At 26.8% G+C, this 18,823-nt stretch overlaps 2 protein-coding genes across 2 annotated transcripts in view; one reads left to right on the top strand and one right to left on the bottom strand.

Moving 5' to 3' along the window:
- Nucleotides 1-153, top strand: part of LOC136986520 (FIGNL1-interacting regulator of recombination and mitosis-like) — a 32,234-nt gene extending 32,081 nt beyond the window's left edge. The window contains exon 21 of the mRNA XM_067284071.1: nt 9-153. Within this exon, the coding sequence (XP_067140172.1) occupies nt 9-140 (132 nt within the window). The 3' untranslated portion in view covers nt 141-153. The remainder of the gene's footprint in view (nt 1-8) is intronic.
- The window catches only part of fand (Pre-mRNA-splicing factor SYF1 fand), a 30,922-nt gene continuing 12,226 nt past the window's right edge, over nt 128-18,823 (bottom strand). The window contains exons 6-21 of the mRNA XM_067284184.1: nt 18,363-18,527; nt 17,465-17,609; nt 17,113-17,185; nt 16,970-17,048; nt 9,155-9,274; nt 8,981-9,081; nt 6,918-6,993; nt 4,468-4,554; nt 4,273-4,386; nt 4,108-4,194; nt 1,431-1,506; nt 1,034-1,347; nt 727-904; nt 532-652; nt 340-452; nt 128-259 (exon numbers count right to left, since the gene is read on the bottom strand). Of these exons, the coding sequence (XP_067140285.1) occupies nt 201-259; nt 340-452; nt 532-652; nt 727-904; nt 1,034-1,347; nt 1,431-1,506; nt 4,108-4,194; nt 4,273-4,386; nt 4,468-4,554; nt 6,918-6,993; nt 8,981-9,081; nt 9,155-9,274; nt 16,970-17,048; nt 17,113-17,185; nt 17,465-17,609; nt 18,363-18,527 (1,908 nt within the window). The 3' untranslated portion in view covers nt 128-200. The remainder of the gene's footprint in view (nt 260-339; nt 453-531; nt 653-726; nt 905-1,033; nt 1,348-1,430; nt 1,507-4,107; nt 4,195-4,272; nt 4,387-4,467; nt 4,555-6,917; nt 6,994-8,980; nt 9,082-9,154; nt 9,275-16,969; nt 17,049-17,112; nt 17,186-17,464; nt 17,610-18,362; nt 18,528-18,823) is intronic.

Raw genomic sequence — 18,823 nt, 5'->3', positions numbered from 1 at the left:
GTTTTTAGACGGAGAACATATTAGTTACAATTGAAAGCAATGTGAAAAAATTAGAATTATTGGGAAAACAAAATCTGTCTGAAGAAGTTGTCAACAAATTAAAATGTATAAGTAAGAAAATAGATGATTTATGTAAATAAATATTTAAACTTTATTTATACTAAAAGTTGTCTGTACTTTATTAATTAAAAAAAAAGGTTTCATCTTTTTAGTTCACCAAACAATTCTGTAGGAACAGTCCTCTGTTCCACTTCAATTTCTGAAAAAATTTAAAATATTCTGTAAAATTGTATATTAAAATAACAACAGAAGTGTTATTTGTAAGATATTATTTATTACCTTCAACTTTTTCATCATCATCACTTTCAAAATCGTCATCAATTGCAATTTCGTCAGGATTTGTTGTTTTACTTAATTCTGCCAATTCCTCTTCTGTTGCAGTTGTTCCACCCCTATTAATTAAAAAGTGAAAATTAAAGAAACCCATGTGTACAGAATTTGTTTTTAAAACTATGGCACCACTTGACTAACCTAACAAATAAGATATCTTTTCTTCCTGGCATTTTTGGCACATCTTTTTGAGCTTCTTCTGCCAAGGCTTGTGCTTTGGCTTCAAGTAATTTCATTTTATCTTGTAATGCAGTTGGTATTTCTAGAGGAAAAGAAAAGGAAAATAGCTTAGCATTAAAATCATAATAAATATTTTACATTAATTCAAGAGCATACCAGGTGTTCCTCCTGCAGCAGCAACAGCAGCAGTTAACATCTGAGAAGACATAAAGTGGACTTGTGTATTGTAAGTAGCTTGTACACTTCTTTTCATTCTCAGCATTTCTCTCATTGTATCTTCATTGCCATGTCGTATTTCAAATTCTTTCCATGTTTGCCAAAATTCTGATGTTGTCTGGAATGAATCATTAAAGATAAAAAATAGTTGTATGACAGAATGATTCAAAATGAAACTTATGTTGAATAAAGGATTAAGAATTTAATTCTTTTTCAAAATAATATATGTTAAAATAAAACTACTTACCCTTGGATCACACATTTGACTACAATGAGCGTAAATAGCTCTCGCTCTATCAATCTCCCCTAATTTACGTTCTAGATCTGCAAACCTTAAACACATTTCTCTAGCTTGACTATCTGGAAGAGCTTCTATAGCTTTTTCATAAATTTGTCTTGTATAAGTAACACCATAAATTTCTGCTGCTTTTTTAATGTATATATTGAACATCTCAAACTGATCTTCAGGAGGAACAGCACGAGTTGCTCGATCGTAGATGGTCATGGCATGTCTGGCCAAACCGTGTTCTTCTTCCAATTTCACATATAACAGATAGAGTGCTGAAAACAATTTTTTTTAAATTATTGAGTTTTTAAAAACTTCATTAAATAAATCATAGTAATATAAAATTTATAAAACTTACACTTAGCAAATTTTGCTGGACAGCCTTCTAGACACTGCTCAAAAAGATCTCTTGCACGTTCTAGTTTTGTTCCTTTCTGTAAAATAAAAAATATTTTTAAATATTAGAAAATGTAAAAGTTTTATGTTTACATATATATGTATGTCTATAGATCAGGGATTCTCATATGTAGCCACCACCTTCAGCATGATCATCCACTCCAGGAAGCCAATTTTGTAGCTTTGCTCACTGGGATCAACAAAATAGCTGCCATTTTGAAAGAATATGGATTCGATTGAAAGATTTCTTAATGGTCACTTTGACAATTGGTAAGAAATGTGTAAATTACTCAGTTAATTCATATTTATAATTATTTAATATGTAATATTGAAAATGCAAAAGAGGTCACAGAATAGTGTTTTCCTGAAAATCCCTGATAAAGACTGTTTACAGAACAATTCCTTTTACTGTAAAATAATCCCATTAAACTTTTGTTGATATTTCTTAATGAAAGAAATAATTTTAATAATTAAATTATACACAATATGTACAAAATATTTATTAAAAGGTATTATTCAATTATATAGCTCCTTTAAAAATCTAATCAAAGATGAAATTAATATTCAATTTCAATTGTTATTAGTTACTTCCTGTATTAATATGATACTATAAAATTGACAAAACTTGGTATCATAATAATAAATATATTATCCGTAACTGCTTCTTGATGTTACCAAACACATATTTTAAAAAATGTTTTTGACTCCTATAGAGTCATCATGTATAACTTTTAAATACTGCTTTATTCTAAGAACAGTTTAATCTAATAAACAGCTAAAATATAATACAGTGGAACCTCGCTTAATGAGCATAATTTGTTCTAGAATCTTACTCGTAATGTAAAACACTCATTAAACAAAACAGTTTTTTCCATATAAATTGATGTAAAATACAATAATGCATTCCATACCGAAAAAAATACTCAAATATTTTATGTATAACATTTATTCAAAGACAATTATACAATATACATTGTTAAGCAGCATGAATCATCATCTTTTCTTCTAGTGCAGAATGAACCAACCTGGAATGCAAATTTGATTTGCAGAAAACAAAAAAAAATCACAGATAATGTCTGATAAACACATCAAACGATGTGCCAAATTCTTGGGCTATGTAAAGACTATAATTAAATACACCTATCCCTCGATTTACACGGAAGATAGGTTCCTGAGAAAAACATGTAAATCGAAATTGTAACTTTTTGAATGTAAAACTGTGTACATTGAAAAGTATGCAAAAAACGCATAATTTCGTTGTTATTAATTATGATTTTTTTCAATTTTTTAAAGGTACATAAATCAAACAAAAATATTGAAATGCAAAAAAAAATATATATATATTCTTTTATTAATTAAATACTAAGTACAAAGGAACAAAAAATAAGATCTGAAAGATTCATAAAAATGTAATGTAATTGTGTAATGTAATGTAATGTAATTAAAAATAATGTAATCGTTTGTTACTTATGAATATAAAAAATTAAAATTTTCTGGTTTAAAACTATGTGCAATGAATGACACTTCATGCGTATGGGGAGTACCCTATATCGGTTTATCGGTTACTATTTGACGGATTGAAATAAAACTGTCACCTAGTATCCTAAATATCAACTATAACATATAATTAAGGTGGATTGGAATATAGATGTAGATTAGAGTTAAAAATTGTTCCTTTTGATTATAGCCAGGTTATTTTCTACATTTATTTTTTAAACCGTGTAAAAGTGAAAACGTGTAAAAATGTACTGTGTAAAACGAGAGATAGATGTATTAGAAATTAATTAATTTGATTAGAGGTAGGCAGTTATGATGCCATCTCGTATTATGTTTAATAATAAATAAATAATTTTACTTTAGACATTTTAAAAATTTAATTTGGATTGATCATTAAATTTAACACAAGATGGCAGCATAACTGTCTACCTCTAGTCAAATTGATTAATTTCTAATATTTAATTACAGTCTTTACATAGCCCAAGAATTTGGCATATCGTTTGGAGTGTTTATTATATAATGGTCAATGGTTGTTGATGTTTATAGGTAATATGTGTGAACACAAGTTTGGAAAAATGTTTGATCACAAGTGACACTAAGATGCTAGCAGAACAAGTGCTAAACAAGACTGATGAAGCATGCGCACAATCTGGCACTTCCCTCTGCTTGTCACTTGTTACGTAAAACATTGCTCAATAAGCGAGTCATTTTTTTACAATTTGTTTTGCTCATTATGTGAAATACTCGTTAAGTGAGGTTTCACTGTATAAATATATTAAAGCTAAGATGTTCTTATAACAGAATATAGCAGTAGTAATATTAAACTGATGATGACCCTACAGGAATCAAAAACATTATTTTTGGTAACCTGAAAAAGCAGTTACAGATAATGTATTTATTTAATATGATATTAATTTTTAATTAATTAGTAAGAAAAATTTTCAAAATATCAGTTTTTAAGAATGTTGAATTTAAAATAATAATTCTTACTTTCTTAAATAATAATTAATATCTGATTTATAATGATACTTCAACTACCAATTAACTTATAAATTATTTTAATTTAAAATTAACTTTTAAAAATTATAATTTGCTAATTTACTAAAAATTTTAATATATTAATAAAGTTATATTAAACTTACATATCTCTTTAAAAATTTAATTAAATATGTATTCCAGATATCATAAACATTTGGCCATTTAAATAATGCAATTCCTTTTTCATAAGCCTAAAAAAAATAAATAACTTTAATTTAAAAAATGAAAATAAAAAAAATCAATATTAAAATCTAATTGTGTGTTAATACTTTGAACGCTTCTTCAAAGTAATTATTTTCTTCCAAAAATAATCCATAGTTGATGATGATTTGTGGTGTTGCAATCTTCAAATCAATTATACGATCATAAACAGCTTTTGAGGACTGGAAACATAAATATTGCAAAATTTTATTTAATTATGTTTAAGCAGTTTTATTCACATTTGTTTTGGAAATTAATATTACCTTGAAAGTTCCAAAACTTTCTTCTAAATCTGCATACATTGACCATATTTTCAATGACTTATATAGACGAAACTGTACAGGTTCGCTCTATAAATATTTTAAAATTCGACAAAACAAAGTAAATAAATTTAATAATACAATATTTTAAAAAATTCACATAATATAGTATAATATTATTTAAATATTTACACAAATGTTATAAAATAATTTTGAATAATGAAGCACAATTATAACTATATTTTAACATTTTTCGTACTGCATTCTCAGCTATCATTTTATTTTCTACTAATTTGAACTGTGTATGAAACTAAAAGGAATGAAAACATTAACATTACATTTGATTTTGGACACTTAATTTTGATTTATCAATGTTTAAAAAAAAAAGAAATTAAACTGTTAATCAAATGAGGCAGCCAGATTCATATCAGGCTATCATACTAGGGAATTGTGTTGTTTTATACAATAATCAAATTCCAATTCAGGTTGTTTTGTAGAAAGAAAAGTGCAATAAAAGATAAACTTTGATATATTTAATTTGAAAAATAAATATTTAATTATTCTCTCTTTTCAATAAACAATTTTTCATAGTTTATTTGGATGATTTTTAAATATGAAAAGATGTTTAACCACATATGATCATAATGCAGTTTTTTTATTTATGATTACAATGTTGTTAATATATACCATACCTTCTGTAACTTGTAATTTGTGAAGATGCATGAGATGGGCACTCTTTAAAGACTGTTCATCTGATCCATCTTACAGTCAATCTTAGAAATTTATTGAAAATTTTATTTTTCTGTTATAAGCACTAACATATTTTAGTAATAACTATTTAATAACAATAATAAATATATTAATTATTTTAAGGAATTGTATAGCAAATAAAATTATTCCATAAATATATGCCAAATTAAAATGTAATACTAAGTTTTCTTTATTATTTTTTATTTGCGGTAACTGTGTATTATTTGTGTTTTTATTATGTTAATATGATACAATTATATTTGGTTTTTCTTCATCAATATAGCAAAATACTATCAAAGAATATATCTTTTTAATAAAACAATTTTTGTAATGAAATCATATAATCATTCTTCTTAACTATTAACTTGTTTTTTTTTCTTTGATTAAATTAATTTGTAATAATAAAACAAACTTTTGCTAAATAAACAATATATTTTAAAAATTACCCTTAATTGAAAGCTATTTTCATAGACTGATTTTATTTTTATTCTTAAAAATAATATTTAAATATAAAATCATGAATAAAAGAATACAGCTGGTTTCTTTTCAAACAGTTTAATTTAACAATAACTTACAAAGATTACAAATTGATTAGTAAGCACAAAAAAATAAATAAATAAAAGCATCTGAACAAGTTTTAGTCCAGAACTAAAATGCTGGCATGAGCTGTTCTTAAATAGCACTTGGAATTTGGAATTTTTTTGATTCTGTGCCAACTCAGTAGATGAAGAGCACCCAAGTTTGTGGTAACATTATTACCTTAAATACAGGATGAACCCATTTTAATCAGTCCAGTGGAATAACTCAAAAAATTGTAGAAAATAATTACATTATACAAAAACAATCATTAAACCAAAAATGTTAGCCCCGTTGTGGTCCCTTGAAGTTATCAGTTTCATCATAGATGGTTCTAGAATTGGTGAGAAATAGGGTCAACTTCATTTTACTAAGTGGGAATCTCCACTTTTTATTGCATATTCTGATTCTACATAAAAAATAAACAAACTTCCATCTGAAACATTTTTTCAAAACATACACTAATCAGAAGTTATGAGTGTTTGATGTTTTACACAGTCAACATATGCACATTCTGTGAATTTAACTGAAAAAACAAAGAAAAATAGTTAAAAAGGCATCAGGAAGCTATTATCATTTGGTGAAATCATTCTTTTTGTACAAATAATGAACTGATACAAAATTAATGCCTCAACATATTAAAGCCATCAAGCTTGTGATAAAAAGACATTGATTTTGATTCCAATGAATAATAAATAGTTCTTAACAACTTTTCTGGCAGTTTTCTTCCTTTTTCAGTGTGAAATTCACAGACATTCATGCATACACCACATGACAGCTGCATAAAACTTCAAATGCTCATAGCTTTTGATTAGTGCATCTTTCAAAAAAAAATGTTTTAGATAAAATTTTGTTTATTTTTTATGTAAAATCAAAATAGGGAATAAGAAATTGGAGGTCTCCATTTAAGAAAATGAAGTTGATCCCTTTTTACACTGATTCTAGCACCATCTGTGAAACCAATAGCCCCCATCTCGTGGCACCCTTGAAGTATAATATCTTTCGTTTAATGATTTTTGTTGTAAGACACATATTTTTCATGTTACTCCAGTGGATTGATTAAAATGGTCTAATCTATATATTCTAATAGTTATGCAAAATACTTTATTTAAAAAAACATAGCTTACCTGATCGTGATAAGCTACTTTCCTAGGTGGTGCAGCTGTTGCCCGTTGCATCAAAGAAAGTGCTCCTTCAAAGTTTCTGTTTATAAAATTTCATTTTTTTAATGATGCATTAAAAGAATTTAAATATATATGCTCAATAATTGCTTAAAAGAGTATTCATAAATAGGAGTATAAACACATAATAATGTGTTAATATAAACAGTTTTTTCATAAAATTCAAATGTTTATAACTAGTGTTTTATTTTAGCATTTTGCTTATAAAATATTTTAACTCTTTCTTGGCCATTTGCTATGCCCCTGTTTACATTTCTTTTGTAAAACAGCCGAGGGCAATATAGGTCAGTCAAGGTCACTCAGGCTATATTATTTCAAAAATTCACCAAAAATCAAATTATCATTATATTCATATGAAAAAAATCATGTACATTTATTAATATCTTTAGTTTTAAATATGATATTTCTCAATACATTTTATTAGAAAAATTTATAAGAAAAAAAATTATATATATCAGAACTGACATTTAAACTTGATAATTTGTAACTTTTTGTCAAAATTAACATTGTCTAGTTATCTAGTTTTTTGCTGGCACTGAGCCAGAAAGACTCAGAATATTGTTTTGTACAATTCGATATAACACTTATGCATGTATGTTTATTCTTTGTGAAATTATCACGTATTATATCAAACATTTGTTTGAAATCAAAACTTTATTCTGCTATCAACTAATATAATGAACTAATATACTTTGTTCACTTCATATCAAACAAGATTTTATATTTTTGTAATAAACATATGATTACCAGTAGCAATACATGTAACATTTGCAGATATTTTCGATTAAAATAAAAAATAAAAATTATATAAATATCAGAACTGAAGATCACAACTTCAATATTTATAATAATTGACGTATTATAGCTGAATAAACTTATAGCATGAATGAACTTATTATAGTAATACTATTGCATGAATATGCTAAAAATGAAATAAAAAATTATCAGGAAATGAAAAATTAAGAAGAAAAAAAAGCATTAATTAAAATTTTTTAAATCAACAAAACACCACCTGGACAAAAATATGTGAAACAGACAATAAACAAGACATTGCAGTCAAGTGCTGACATCTGTTGTAGATAAATTTTATAAAAATCGATTTTTAACAGGGTATCGATGAATAGGTACCCTGCACTATTCGCTTAACAATTAAGGGTACAACAGATTGGTACCCCGGTCAAGAAAGAGTTAACTGAAATAAAACCAAATTATATTTGAATTATGATTCAAGAATAAACAATAACATTAATACCTGATACATTCTAACCTACATGCCATCAATGCCGTGAGATATCGGGCTAGATAAAGGCTATAATATTTAATTATGAAATAATTTGGTACTAGATTGAGGTGTTAGGTGCCATCTCTTATTAACATTAATAATTATAATTTAATTAAGTAATTTTAAATAATTTAGATATATTGGAAGAAAAAATCAGCCCAGAGGAGGGCTCAAACCCACAACTCCTGCTTACTGTGCAGATGCATTGCTAGTTATGCTACCTGAACCTCTAGTCCAACATATATAAGCTTACATTATAATCATTGATGGTGCTCCAGGCCAACTTTTTCTTCCAATATTTCTAAATTATTTTAAGTTATTTCATTAAATTATAATTATTAACATTAATAAGAGATGGCACCTAACACCTCACTCTAGTACCAAATTATTTCATAATTGAATAATATTATAGCCTTTATCTAGCCCGATATCTTACGGCATTGATGGCATGTAGATTCAAGAATATTTTAATATAATTATCTGAAAAAAAATATTTAGTTTAAATTATATTTGCAAATCTTTAAAATATAAAAATAAAATTTAAATTATGGGGAAAATATTTTTTAAATACTAATTATGTTATAAGAACAATAATAAATATCTACAATGCAGTATAAAATTATTTGTAACTCTGAAATAGCTGATAAGTGGATTTTGTATGTAGAATGGAGTAGAGAGGATAATCTTTTAGTTAAGAAATAAAGAAAACACGATAAAGGAAACTTACTCATGCCTTAATTCCATTTCTGCCCACTCACACCAAACTGCAGCTAAATCTTCTACTTTAACATATGGCACTTGAGTTCCTTTTTCAAAAATAACTCTTGCCTAAATAAAAATTAGTCTGTATATGATATAAAAATATTAATTTAAATTTTTAAAAATTATATGAAAAATTTACATCTTCAATTTGCCCATTTTCTTCATAAAATTTTGCAAATGCAACCCATAAAGTATGAAGTTTTCCAGTAGCTAATTTAGGATCCACAGTTTGAACAGCTTCAGTGTATGTGTTGATTATCTTTAAAAATATCAAAAAGCCATATTTTAATAACAGATCTATTTTAAATATTTGTAATTGAGACTAACAACTTTTTCTGCAAAATAATAAAGTAATAATCATAATAATAACTTATACATTATTACTATTATATGTAAATAATTTCAAAAATTAATTTTTTTATTGATAAAACGTTAAACTATTTGTGTATAATTTTTTTACTATTAATTTTCTAAGGTATACATTAACATAAGGAAATTTAGAAATTATTATTTCATTAATGCTATAAAAAATATATTATTTTCTTGAGATTAATGAGGACAGACAGACAAATGAACAGATGACAGTGGGAATTTATAGGTCCACAAGTTTTTCAAATTGTAATCCAATGACATTAAGTGAGGACTTGTTGTAATCTATTTAGATCAATATATTCAATTACTATGAGTAAACTTTCAATTAATAAAAAAACTATACTACTGTATTTAAGAAGTTAAGTAATTATAAATTTTATTTTTATGTAATGTTTATATTGCTTCTTAATCTTTAATCTAAAGATATTGTTTCTTGCTTATCAGTTTACAAGTTTAAACCAATTCAGGTATTAATGTTTATGTGTATCAATTTTTATTATGTATTTTTGTTTAAAATATCATTTATAGTAACAAAATAATTAGATGTAATTAAAATATATCTATGTAAAAATATTTTAATTATGAAAATTCTTAAAAATGATCATGTAACAATTCAATAATTAATAAATGAAAATGGCAGTTGATAAATGTAAAATTCTGTTTTATAAATTGTGTTATCTCAATTAAGAATTACAATTTACACATTAAGATTGATTTGTTCAACAGAAAATATTACTCTTCTATTCTCTGTTTAACTCTCAAATATTATGGCCATATATTGGAAAAACTGAAGAATGAGCAGTATTTAGCAAAGAAAAATATATTTATAAACTTCTTAGACTTTAGAATATATGAGATCACTGAATATATCGAGTATTCTACCTTAACTTCAGTGGAGAGTGCAGTAAAATCAAAAATAATATTAATTATAACAAAAATAATTATCATCTTACATATAAACTGAAATTCTTTTAACCTAAATGACAACTTCTTGAAAGGCTGATTTTACAATATCTGAGTTTCTACAATAGATTTTTCAGAATCATTTCTGAAATAAATCTTTACAAATGTATAAGAGTAGGATGCAAGCTTGTTTTTTATATTTTAATCAGAAATATTTATAAGGTATAGAAATTTTAATGATGATAAAGAATGTTGAAATTACTAGGGAGAGGTTCCAGGTTGCAGCTCAGTAACTTATAATACACTTAACGTTTTCAAAATTTTTTATTAAAAATGATAATAGTTGGATGCAATAAAAATGAAATTTTTGTGAAAACTATTTTCTTTGAATGTTATAACCCTAGATACCCATTAAGGCTAGATTCTAATATAAATATTGTCATCTTCCATATCTGGTAATTAGAACAGTTAAATTTTTATTTAGAATTATATATAGGAACTTGTTGTTATCAGAAATTCTTAAAATGCTAATGTAAAAAATTCAAGAGTATCCTAATATTAAAAGCAATTGGTTAGTTGCTTTATTCAACACTTTAAACAAATATGGTGTTATGTGAGGCTGGGACTTCACCCCCCTCATTGGGAATGTGGCTGTTGAGTTAGAGCCATTAGATCAGTAACTTATTTCATAAACAAGACCAAGGTGACCGAGGAATGGGTGCGAGAGATGATTTAATTGCTACAGTTTCCCGACCTAATTGACAGATCCCCGATCGTATATCGTGGGAATGACTGAGAGATTGCCCGTCGGGGTAATTTTGGTCATTGTTTTACATTGAGTTCAAAGTGGAATTTGTCCAGCTCTCCTACGGAGGGAGTGGCGGTTGGGGCCAAATGGTCCCAGCTGCACCTTCTCCAAGTCAGAAAAACACATTTAGAGTAATTTACGGGACTATCGTTCAGGGAAGGGCTTGACCCAACTCAGACGGGGAGCGGCCTGGATGGGGGAGTTTGGGGATCTTCGGCAACCCCACGGCCTGGATTGTGCCCCTGGTAACAGACTGGGGATCAATGAGACAAAAGTTAGACCCTCGTTCGGACCAACCAGAATCTTGGAATTTCGGAAAGAGGGATTGATATAAAAGTCTTAGGTCCCGGGGACATGGGGAGGTTGCGAGCTGGAAATCGAGAGCACCATTCCAGAGACTGGATTAATCCAGAGACCCAGATCTCCAAGAAGAGGACAGAAAAGACTAGGGACCCGACTTCCCAGTGCCGATTGCTCCATCCCTCCAATCCCAAAGTCTCTACCCAAGATCTTCAGAAACAAACTCTCACTCCTTGTCTGTTTTTTTGGTGTGTTGATCGATATCTCCAGGAAGCAAACTGTCCAGCGTGTTCCCCTTTGCTGTTGGACACCTTTCAACATGATGTTTGTGTGCCTTATTGTAAGCATTGTTTTTCCATATAAATAAACATGTTGAATTTGTAATTATGGTCTCTGTGTGAATCTCTCTGCGTCCTGAAGTCCACTACTCCCATACGGTAAGGCTTTATCGCGCCATCCTGACTGGTCACGAACGAAGATGAATTCAGAGTTGGGTCAACTTCCCCCTCACAAAAGGGTCAAAAGCTTCACACTGGTGTCAGTTAAAGGAGCGAAAAGGGGGCCATCTTCACATGTTATTTATTATTTCTTTCTTAGATAATAATGATATTAGAAAACAAACATTTGTTTCTTTGGTACATACTTTATCTATATTCTTAGGTAAACTTGACAGTAAATGTAGGGCTACTCACCATTAATGGTACAAAGGGAAAGTGAATTCTCTATATGGTAATATTTAGTGTTAAGTTTCATAATAAATACACTATCAAAATTTTTATCAATTTTAATAGCCAGTTGAATATCTGTTTTCCAAATGTTAAAAGATTCATTGTTCAAGTTAGATTAAATAAAATATCCAGATGGTTTAAAAGTATTCTATATAATTTTAAAAATGATACATGTCCTGATTGCTCTGAATGACTGTTAAAGACACATATCTGTTTATATATCAGAAGTCACAGTATTCCTCAATGATAAGATTTGTTATATTGGAAAATCTTGCTTTGTATATTTTAAGGAACCTAATAATAATGTTATCTTTAAGTTATATAATTATTTCAAATTGTATGCATTATAAACCTGATGATGATACCTGATGTATTACTAATATTATGCTAATACTAATACAATGGTTATGTTCAATTAGTTTACAGATTAAAACAGAACGGTTATTATATAATTATATGTATTTAATTATTTGTCATTTATGCTACCCATTATACCAAGAGAATTTCTCATTATAAACAATCTTTTTCTAGTTCTGGTTATTAAAATTGATAAAAATCCTGACAGTGTATTTATTATGAAACTTAACACTAAATATGTCTTGAAATGAAAGAGACAAATTACTAATTCAGTAACATTCCTAATAAAAAATGATGACAACAAAGATAAGGTACGATAGAAACTTGATAATTTGTCATTCAATAATTTGTCATGTTGATTATTATGCCCAAAAAATGTATGGATAGATCAAGAAATTTTTACAGCCTGGTTTTGTAATACGTTTATAGTTCAGGTGAAATTGTATCTTAAATCTAAAAATTTACTAGAAAAAGAGTCCCAGCACACCCATTGAATGACAAAGTTGATAAAGATATAAAATGTATCTTCTTCCTCCAACACAATCTCTGATTTAGCCAATTGATGAGGGAGTGATTGAAAATTTGAAACATCACTACTGAAAAATATTTGTTCAACATTTTATTTCTTGTAATATGGGTACAAATTTGGATGAATTTTGGGAACAATACACTATTAAACAGGCAATTTTCAAAATTTCCAAAGCATGGAATAAGGTTTTAAATGAAACATTGTCTCAAAGATGGACAAAATTTATCAGATGCACTTAACAGAAGTAACAGCAATGAAAACAAACAATTCCTGGATGATATTTCTTGAATGTGTAATGACACTTTTTCAAATAGAACAGGGTGATGTAAATGACTGGTTGAATGTGGATAGCTTGGATTTGGGATATGAAATTTTGAATGACAATGAAATAATAGAACAAGTAATGAACAAGGACATAAACAATGAAGAAGCAGATAAAAAAAGATGAGGATGACAAAGATGACATAACTAATTCTTGGCATTTTAACTGCAAATAAGTTGAGCAAATGTTATCAAAATGATATGAAACAGCAAAATGAGGCAGAAATTCCAAACTTAGCAATCATAATGGGACATGAAAAATTAGTTTTGAAAAAATCATGCAGTTTTTTAAAATGTAATATCTACACACAAATAAAGACATAACAATTTTTTTTACTTTGTGACAAGATTAAAAGTATGTAAGATATTTTTTTAAGTTATATTCTTAGTTTTGATAAAATTTTTACCAAAAGTTTTTGTAAGCATTAGGTTATAAATTACTTATTGTGTTAATTAAAACTACAAAAGTATTTCAAAATGTATTTTTAATTATTGTTCCTAGAATTTTCTATAATTCGTCAATTTCCATAACTTATCACTCCCAGTCCCAGATGTGATGAATTATTGAGTTTCTACTGTACTGTCCATCTTCATGAAAACATGTAACAAGAACAGTTCAAGTATCTTTTAACATGAAAATCAGAATTATGTTTAATGTAGTGATCATCTGCTTCTTTCAATTGTTCAATATACTGCAAAAAACTGGATGTACTGCTATAATTAATTCAAAATACACGTTAATCCAGTAATAAAAAACAAGTTTAATAACTGAACTAACATTTTCAACAATATTTAAAGATCATCATTAGGTTTTTATGATAGAACAGAAAACAATTTTAAAAATACAAATGATTGAATGATTTGAATCATATTACACATCAATGTGCAAGGGTTGAATATATAAATTGGTTAATATTTAATTAAAATTAAAAATAAATACATAAAAATAGTTAAAATAAAATATCTAAAGAAAATAATTTAAAATAAAAATGCATACAAAATGAATATAAATAAAAAGCACCTTACATAAATAAGTAAACATATAATGTAAAGAGGTTAAAATTAATAAAAGTGTGATAACAACAGAGACAATAAATGAAACTAGACAACTTCAAAATCCTACATGCATGCAACAACAATATATATCAGCACAGTTGGTGGCACAGTACTTTGATATTGGATTACACAACACAAAGAAAGAGAAATATGAGAAATAATTATAGCTATCTCATGAAAAAGAACTTAGAAAGATATTCAATATCAGAAGAAGAGTGTAATGAATTCTGAGAATGGAAGTTCTAGCTTCACTTCTTAATATATTTGTCAACTTAGACATTAATTATTAATAGGACTGTTAAACTGGTGTTAACAGTCCTATTAATAATTAATGTCTAAGTTGACAAATATATTAAGAATCGAAATAAGGACAATAAGGCAATAATAATTATTCTAGCTTCACTTTTTAGATGTCAACTCCTAAGAGGAATTTGCTTATCTTATTCTATATTAGTAAGCTGAAAACATGTTCTAAATTTTATATTCTCAAAAATAAGAGACAATATTACAATATTTGTTTTAACATCAATAGATATGAATTTTATGTACTGTTTTATTAAAAATCAAACATTTTATACTATCATAAGATCAATGGTGTCAATGGATAAAATTTATAAATAAAAATTTATTTAAAAAAGTTATATTTGTCATATAGTATCATTATATGTATAAAAATATTCATCTATTTTAAAAGGAATATTGTAGAAATATTTTAAATAACAAATTTAATATTATGATAAAATACAATATATCTACCCACTAATATTGTTTGTAAAAATATTTTATAATGTTATCATTGCATACTTTAATAATAAAACTTTAAATCTCTTTAGTTTACTTTTCAATTAATTTACTATTTATATAATTCAGTGACTAGTATATTGTAATCATGAAATTAATTTTAATTTATTAAACTTGTACCTGTCAGTTATAATGAGTTTTTGCTCATTAGAACCCATTATAGTAAAGATAAGATTTGAACAGATCAGAAATTGCAAACACGTTAAACAGATATACTAAAAAAACATATCCAAATAATGTCATAAAAAGTTTTACCATATTTTCACAGTTTGTCCAGCATGTCAGTCTATCTGGGGAGACCATAAAATCAGATTTTTCCATATGGTAAAAACCAGCATGTTGCGTTATCCTCAAGGAATGCTGGCATGCCAGTTTAAGTGAGGTTATACATCCTTCTCTAGAGGGTGCATTAAAAAAATGAACATCACATAAAAATGTAAAATCACGTAAAAACAAATAATTTTTTATTCTGAAACTGTGAAACTCTCAGCATTACATCAAAAACTACAATTATATATTTAATTTCTTCATTTTGTCTTCTATCTAACAATGTAAAATACTCATGGCATGCTGAAAGTGCTTTTTTTATGTTTATTTTATTCTAATTTGATTTAAAAATGCAAAAATAAACATATTAAATTTCAGAAACTTGCTGTAAATTATCTCAACTTACACAATTAACATCCACTTTGTGTGAAATTGAGGGGAAAGTGTTATTTTTAAGGTCAGAATAGATGGTAAGTGCAGCCCACACTAACTAAATACTACTACTACTACTATTACTAATGTCAATAAGCCATTAATTGTTATATTGTCCTGTAAAACAAAAACTCTCTTCCTGATTTTAAGTCAGTCAAACTACAATCTACAATGTTATTATTTTATTGTATTTAGAAGAATGTTTTCTTCAACATTTAATTAACAACTAGTTTTGTTACATCTGGTTAATTTTATTTTTTAATCACAGTTTAACTGGCATGTCAGTAACCCCAGGATTTCCAGCATACTGGTCTCTGCCGGTTATATGCAGCATTCTGGTCATTCCATAAAAATACAGTATATTAATACAAGAGTGATTTGATTTCTGTCATGAATTTCAGCAATGGCAATTGAACTATGTGTGTTACATAATTCCAATTTATGTTTCTTTCTTTGGGTACTCCCTGCCGTATGCTGACATTTCTCCCATCATTTTGGCAATGATGTAGAATAGAAGTCTTTGGGCCATTGTTGGAGTACCTGCATGACAAACTCTGACTTCAGAGTTTGTCATGTGAAGTCAGAAGGACTAGTATATTGTAATCTAGCATTTGACATTCTGGGTAAATCACTTGTCTTCCAAAGATTCCTTCAAAGAGCCAAACATATGATAATTAAACAATGACAGATCCAGACTGTAGGCCATGCAATCCAGAATTTCCCAACTAAGGCCTCTGATCACATCCACAATGTGCAGAGAGATCTTCTGATACCTAAATATATAACACATAGTTCCATTGCAATTTCTGAAATTATGGAAAGAAATTACACTGTCCTTGTTTTATATGTTATTATTTTTTCTTCTACATTTGTGATAATGTATAATGATTGATTTCTTAATCCTAAATAACGTTACGATCTGGATTTTATACATTTATTTATTTATTGTGGTACTCTATAGCATTTATAAAACTTTGTTATTCAAAATCTACTTGTATAAAATAAATAATTAAATTATAATAAACAATATTAATATATATAAAAATAAATTTTAATTTAAGCAATTACAATTTAAATTACCTCTCTAGGCTTTCCTTCAAATAATTTCACTCGCTTATGCCAATCATGAACATTATGAGGATTTTGCCTTAATAGAACACTAAAAATATATTTTTAAAATGAGAATTATTACAAAAACTTAAATAAAATAATTTCTAAATTACCTATTCAATAGCAAAGGCCTTCTATCCATCAAATCTTCCAAACGAGCTAATCTTAAATCCAAGTCCAAATCATCTAACAAAGTAAAGAATTGTCATTATATTAATTTATACATTTTTGTATATATCATTCGTCTCTGTAATCCAAAAGGTTTTTGGTAGACGATCTCACAGCAAACTTTAAGTTAGGAACTCTCTTTATTTCTTAAAAAATGACATATGAGAGAGTTCCTAACTTAAAGTTTGCTGTGAGATCGTCTACCAAAAACCTTTTGGATTACAGAGACGAATGATATACATAGTAACATACAGCAGTCCAGATACAGAGTATACATTTTTGTTAAATAATATTTACCTTCTTCTGTAGGACCAAGTTTTGCAGTCTCTTGCATTTTTGCACTGATAAGACTTTCTTCAAATTGTGCACATGCATCAAATACTTGAGTAAAATCTCTTACTGTCATTACAGTTTGAATAGCTTCTTCATAAACATCACGTGCCTATTAATACAAAAAAAATTAAATTTAAATGTCATTTTAACAAGTAATAAACATATTATTTGACTAGCATTCACTTTGAATTTAGATTATTTAATTATAATTTTTTTTTTCTAAAAATCTTTGAATAATTGGTTTTCATCATCTTAAATATCATTAATTTTTACAAGTGAAATGTCTAATTAAAATATGTAATTTATGATAATTCTAAATCAATTTATTATTTGAATGAATTAAGACAATAATCCTTAAAATTTTTCATAGAAGATTTCAATTTTCAAAAATATTTATTTATAGTTAATATGTTTATTCCATCAATTCTGAATTTATTCAGGAACATTATTTGCTCTTCTGTTGCTAATATATCAATTTATTATATAATTGGTTTACTACTTTAAGTTGGTCCACCTTATTTAGAATTAATTTAATAGTATTCTATATTTTTAACTATTATTATTTCAACTTTTATGTATTATTTTGTTATTCATCTTCACTGTTTGATTACAAGTATTGTTTAGCTCTTCCAAAAAGTTTTATAAATCATTGCCTTTCTTCATTTCATTTTGAAAAATATTGAAATAAAGTTGGCTAAGAATTATATTAAATAAAATATTCTTATTACAATAAATTTCAAATGTAAAAAAAAGAAACTATGCTTCTTGATAAGGATGACTACCTCAAATATATATATATATATATATATATATATATTTATTTATTTATTAAATATGTATAAAATTATGTTATCATTCTCACCCTTTCAAATAATCCACTACGTGTATAATAATCTGCTAATGAGTTCCATAATTGTCCAAGTTGATCTGTGTATCTTCTTAAACCACCTCTAATAATTGCATCTACTTTTAATGATCTAACTTTGTCAGGATTTTTAGATATTAGGTTGCATAACTCATTCCACAACTGTAAATAAATTTAATTATATCAATACAATATAAAATTATTTTTTTTTTAAATCTTTATTGTAAAATCTTTTATTTCCTATTATTTTAGCCTAGTAATATATTATTAGGATAAAATTATTCAAATTTTATTTATAAATATATCTAAAAATAAATTTAAAATATTATTATTACATCAGCATACAGCCAAGTATTGTCACAAACTTAATTATCCATAAAAAAAAAATAATAATAATAATAATAAAAATGGCCCACCAGTGGCCAAGCAGTTCTGTCGCTAAACATTGGAAGTTCGGT

This window comes from Centruroides vittatus, unplaced genomic scaffold (genome assembly GCF_030686945.1).
Source record: "Centruroides vittatus isolate TY-2023 unplaced genomic scaffold, ASM3068694v2 scaffold_1152, whole genome shotgun sequence".
NCBI lineage: Eukaryota > Metazoa > Arthropoda > Arachnida > Scorpiones > Buthidae > Centruroides > Centruroides vittatus.
This window is presented reverse-complemented; position numbering and strand designations above follow the sequence as displayed.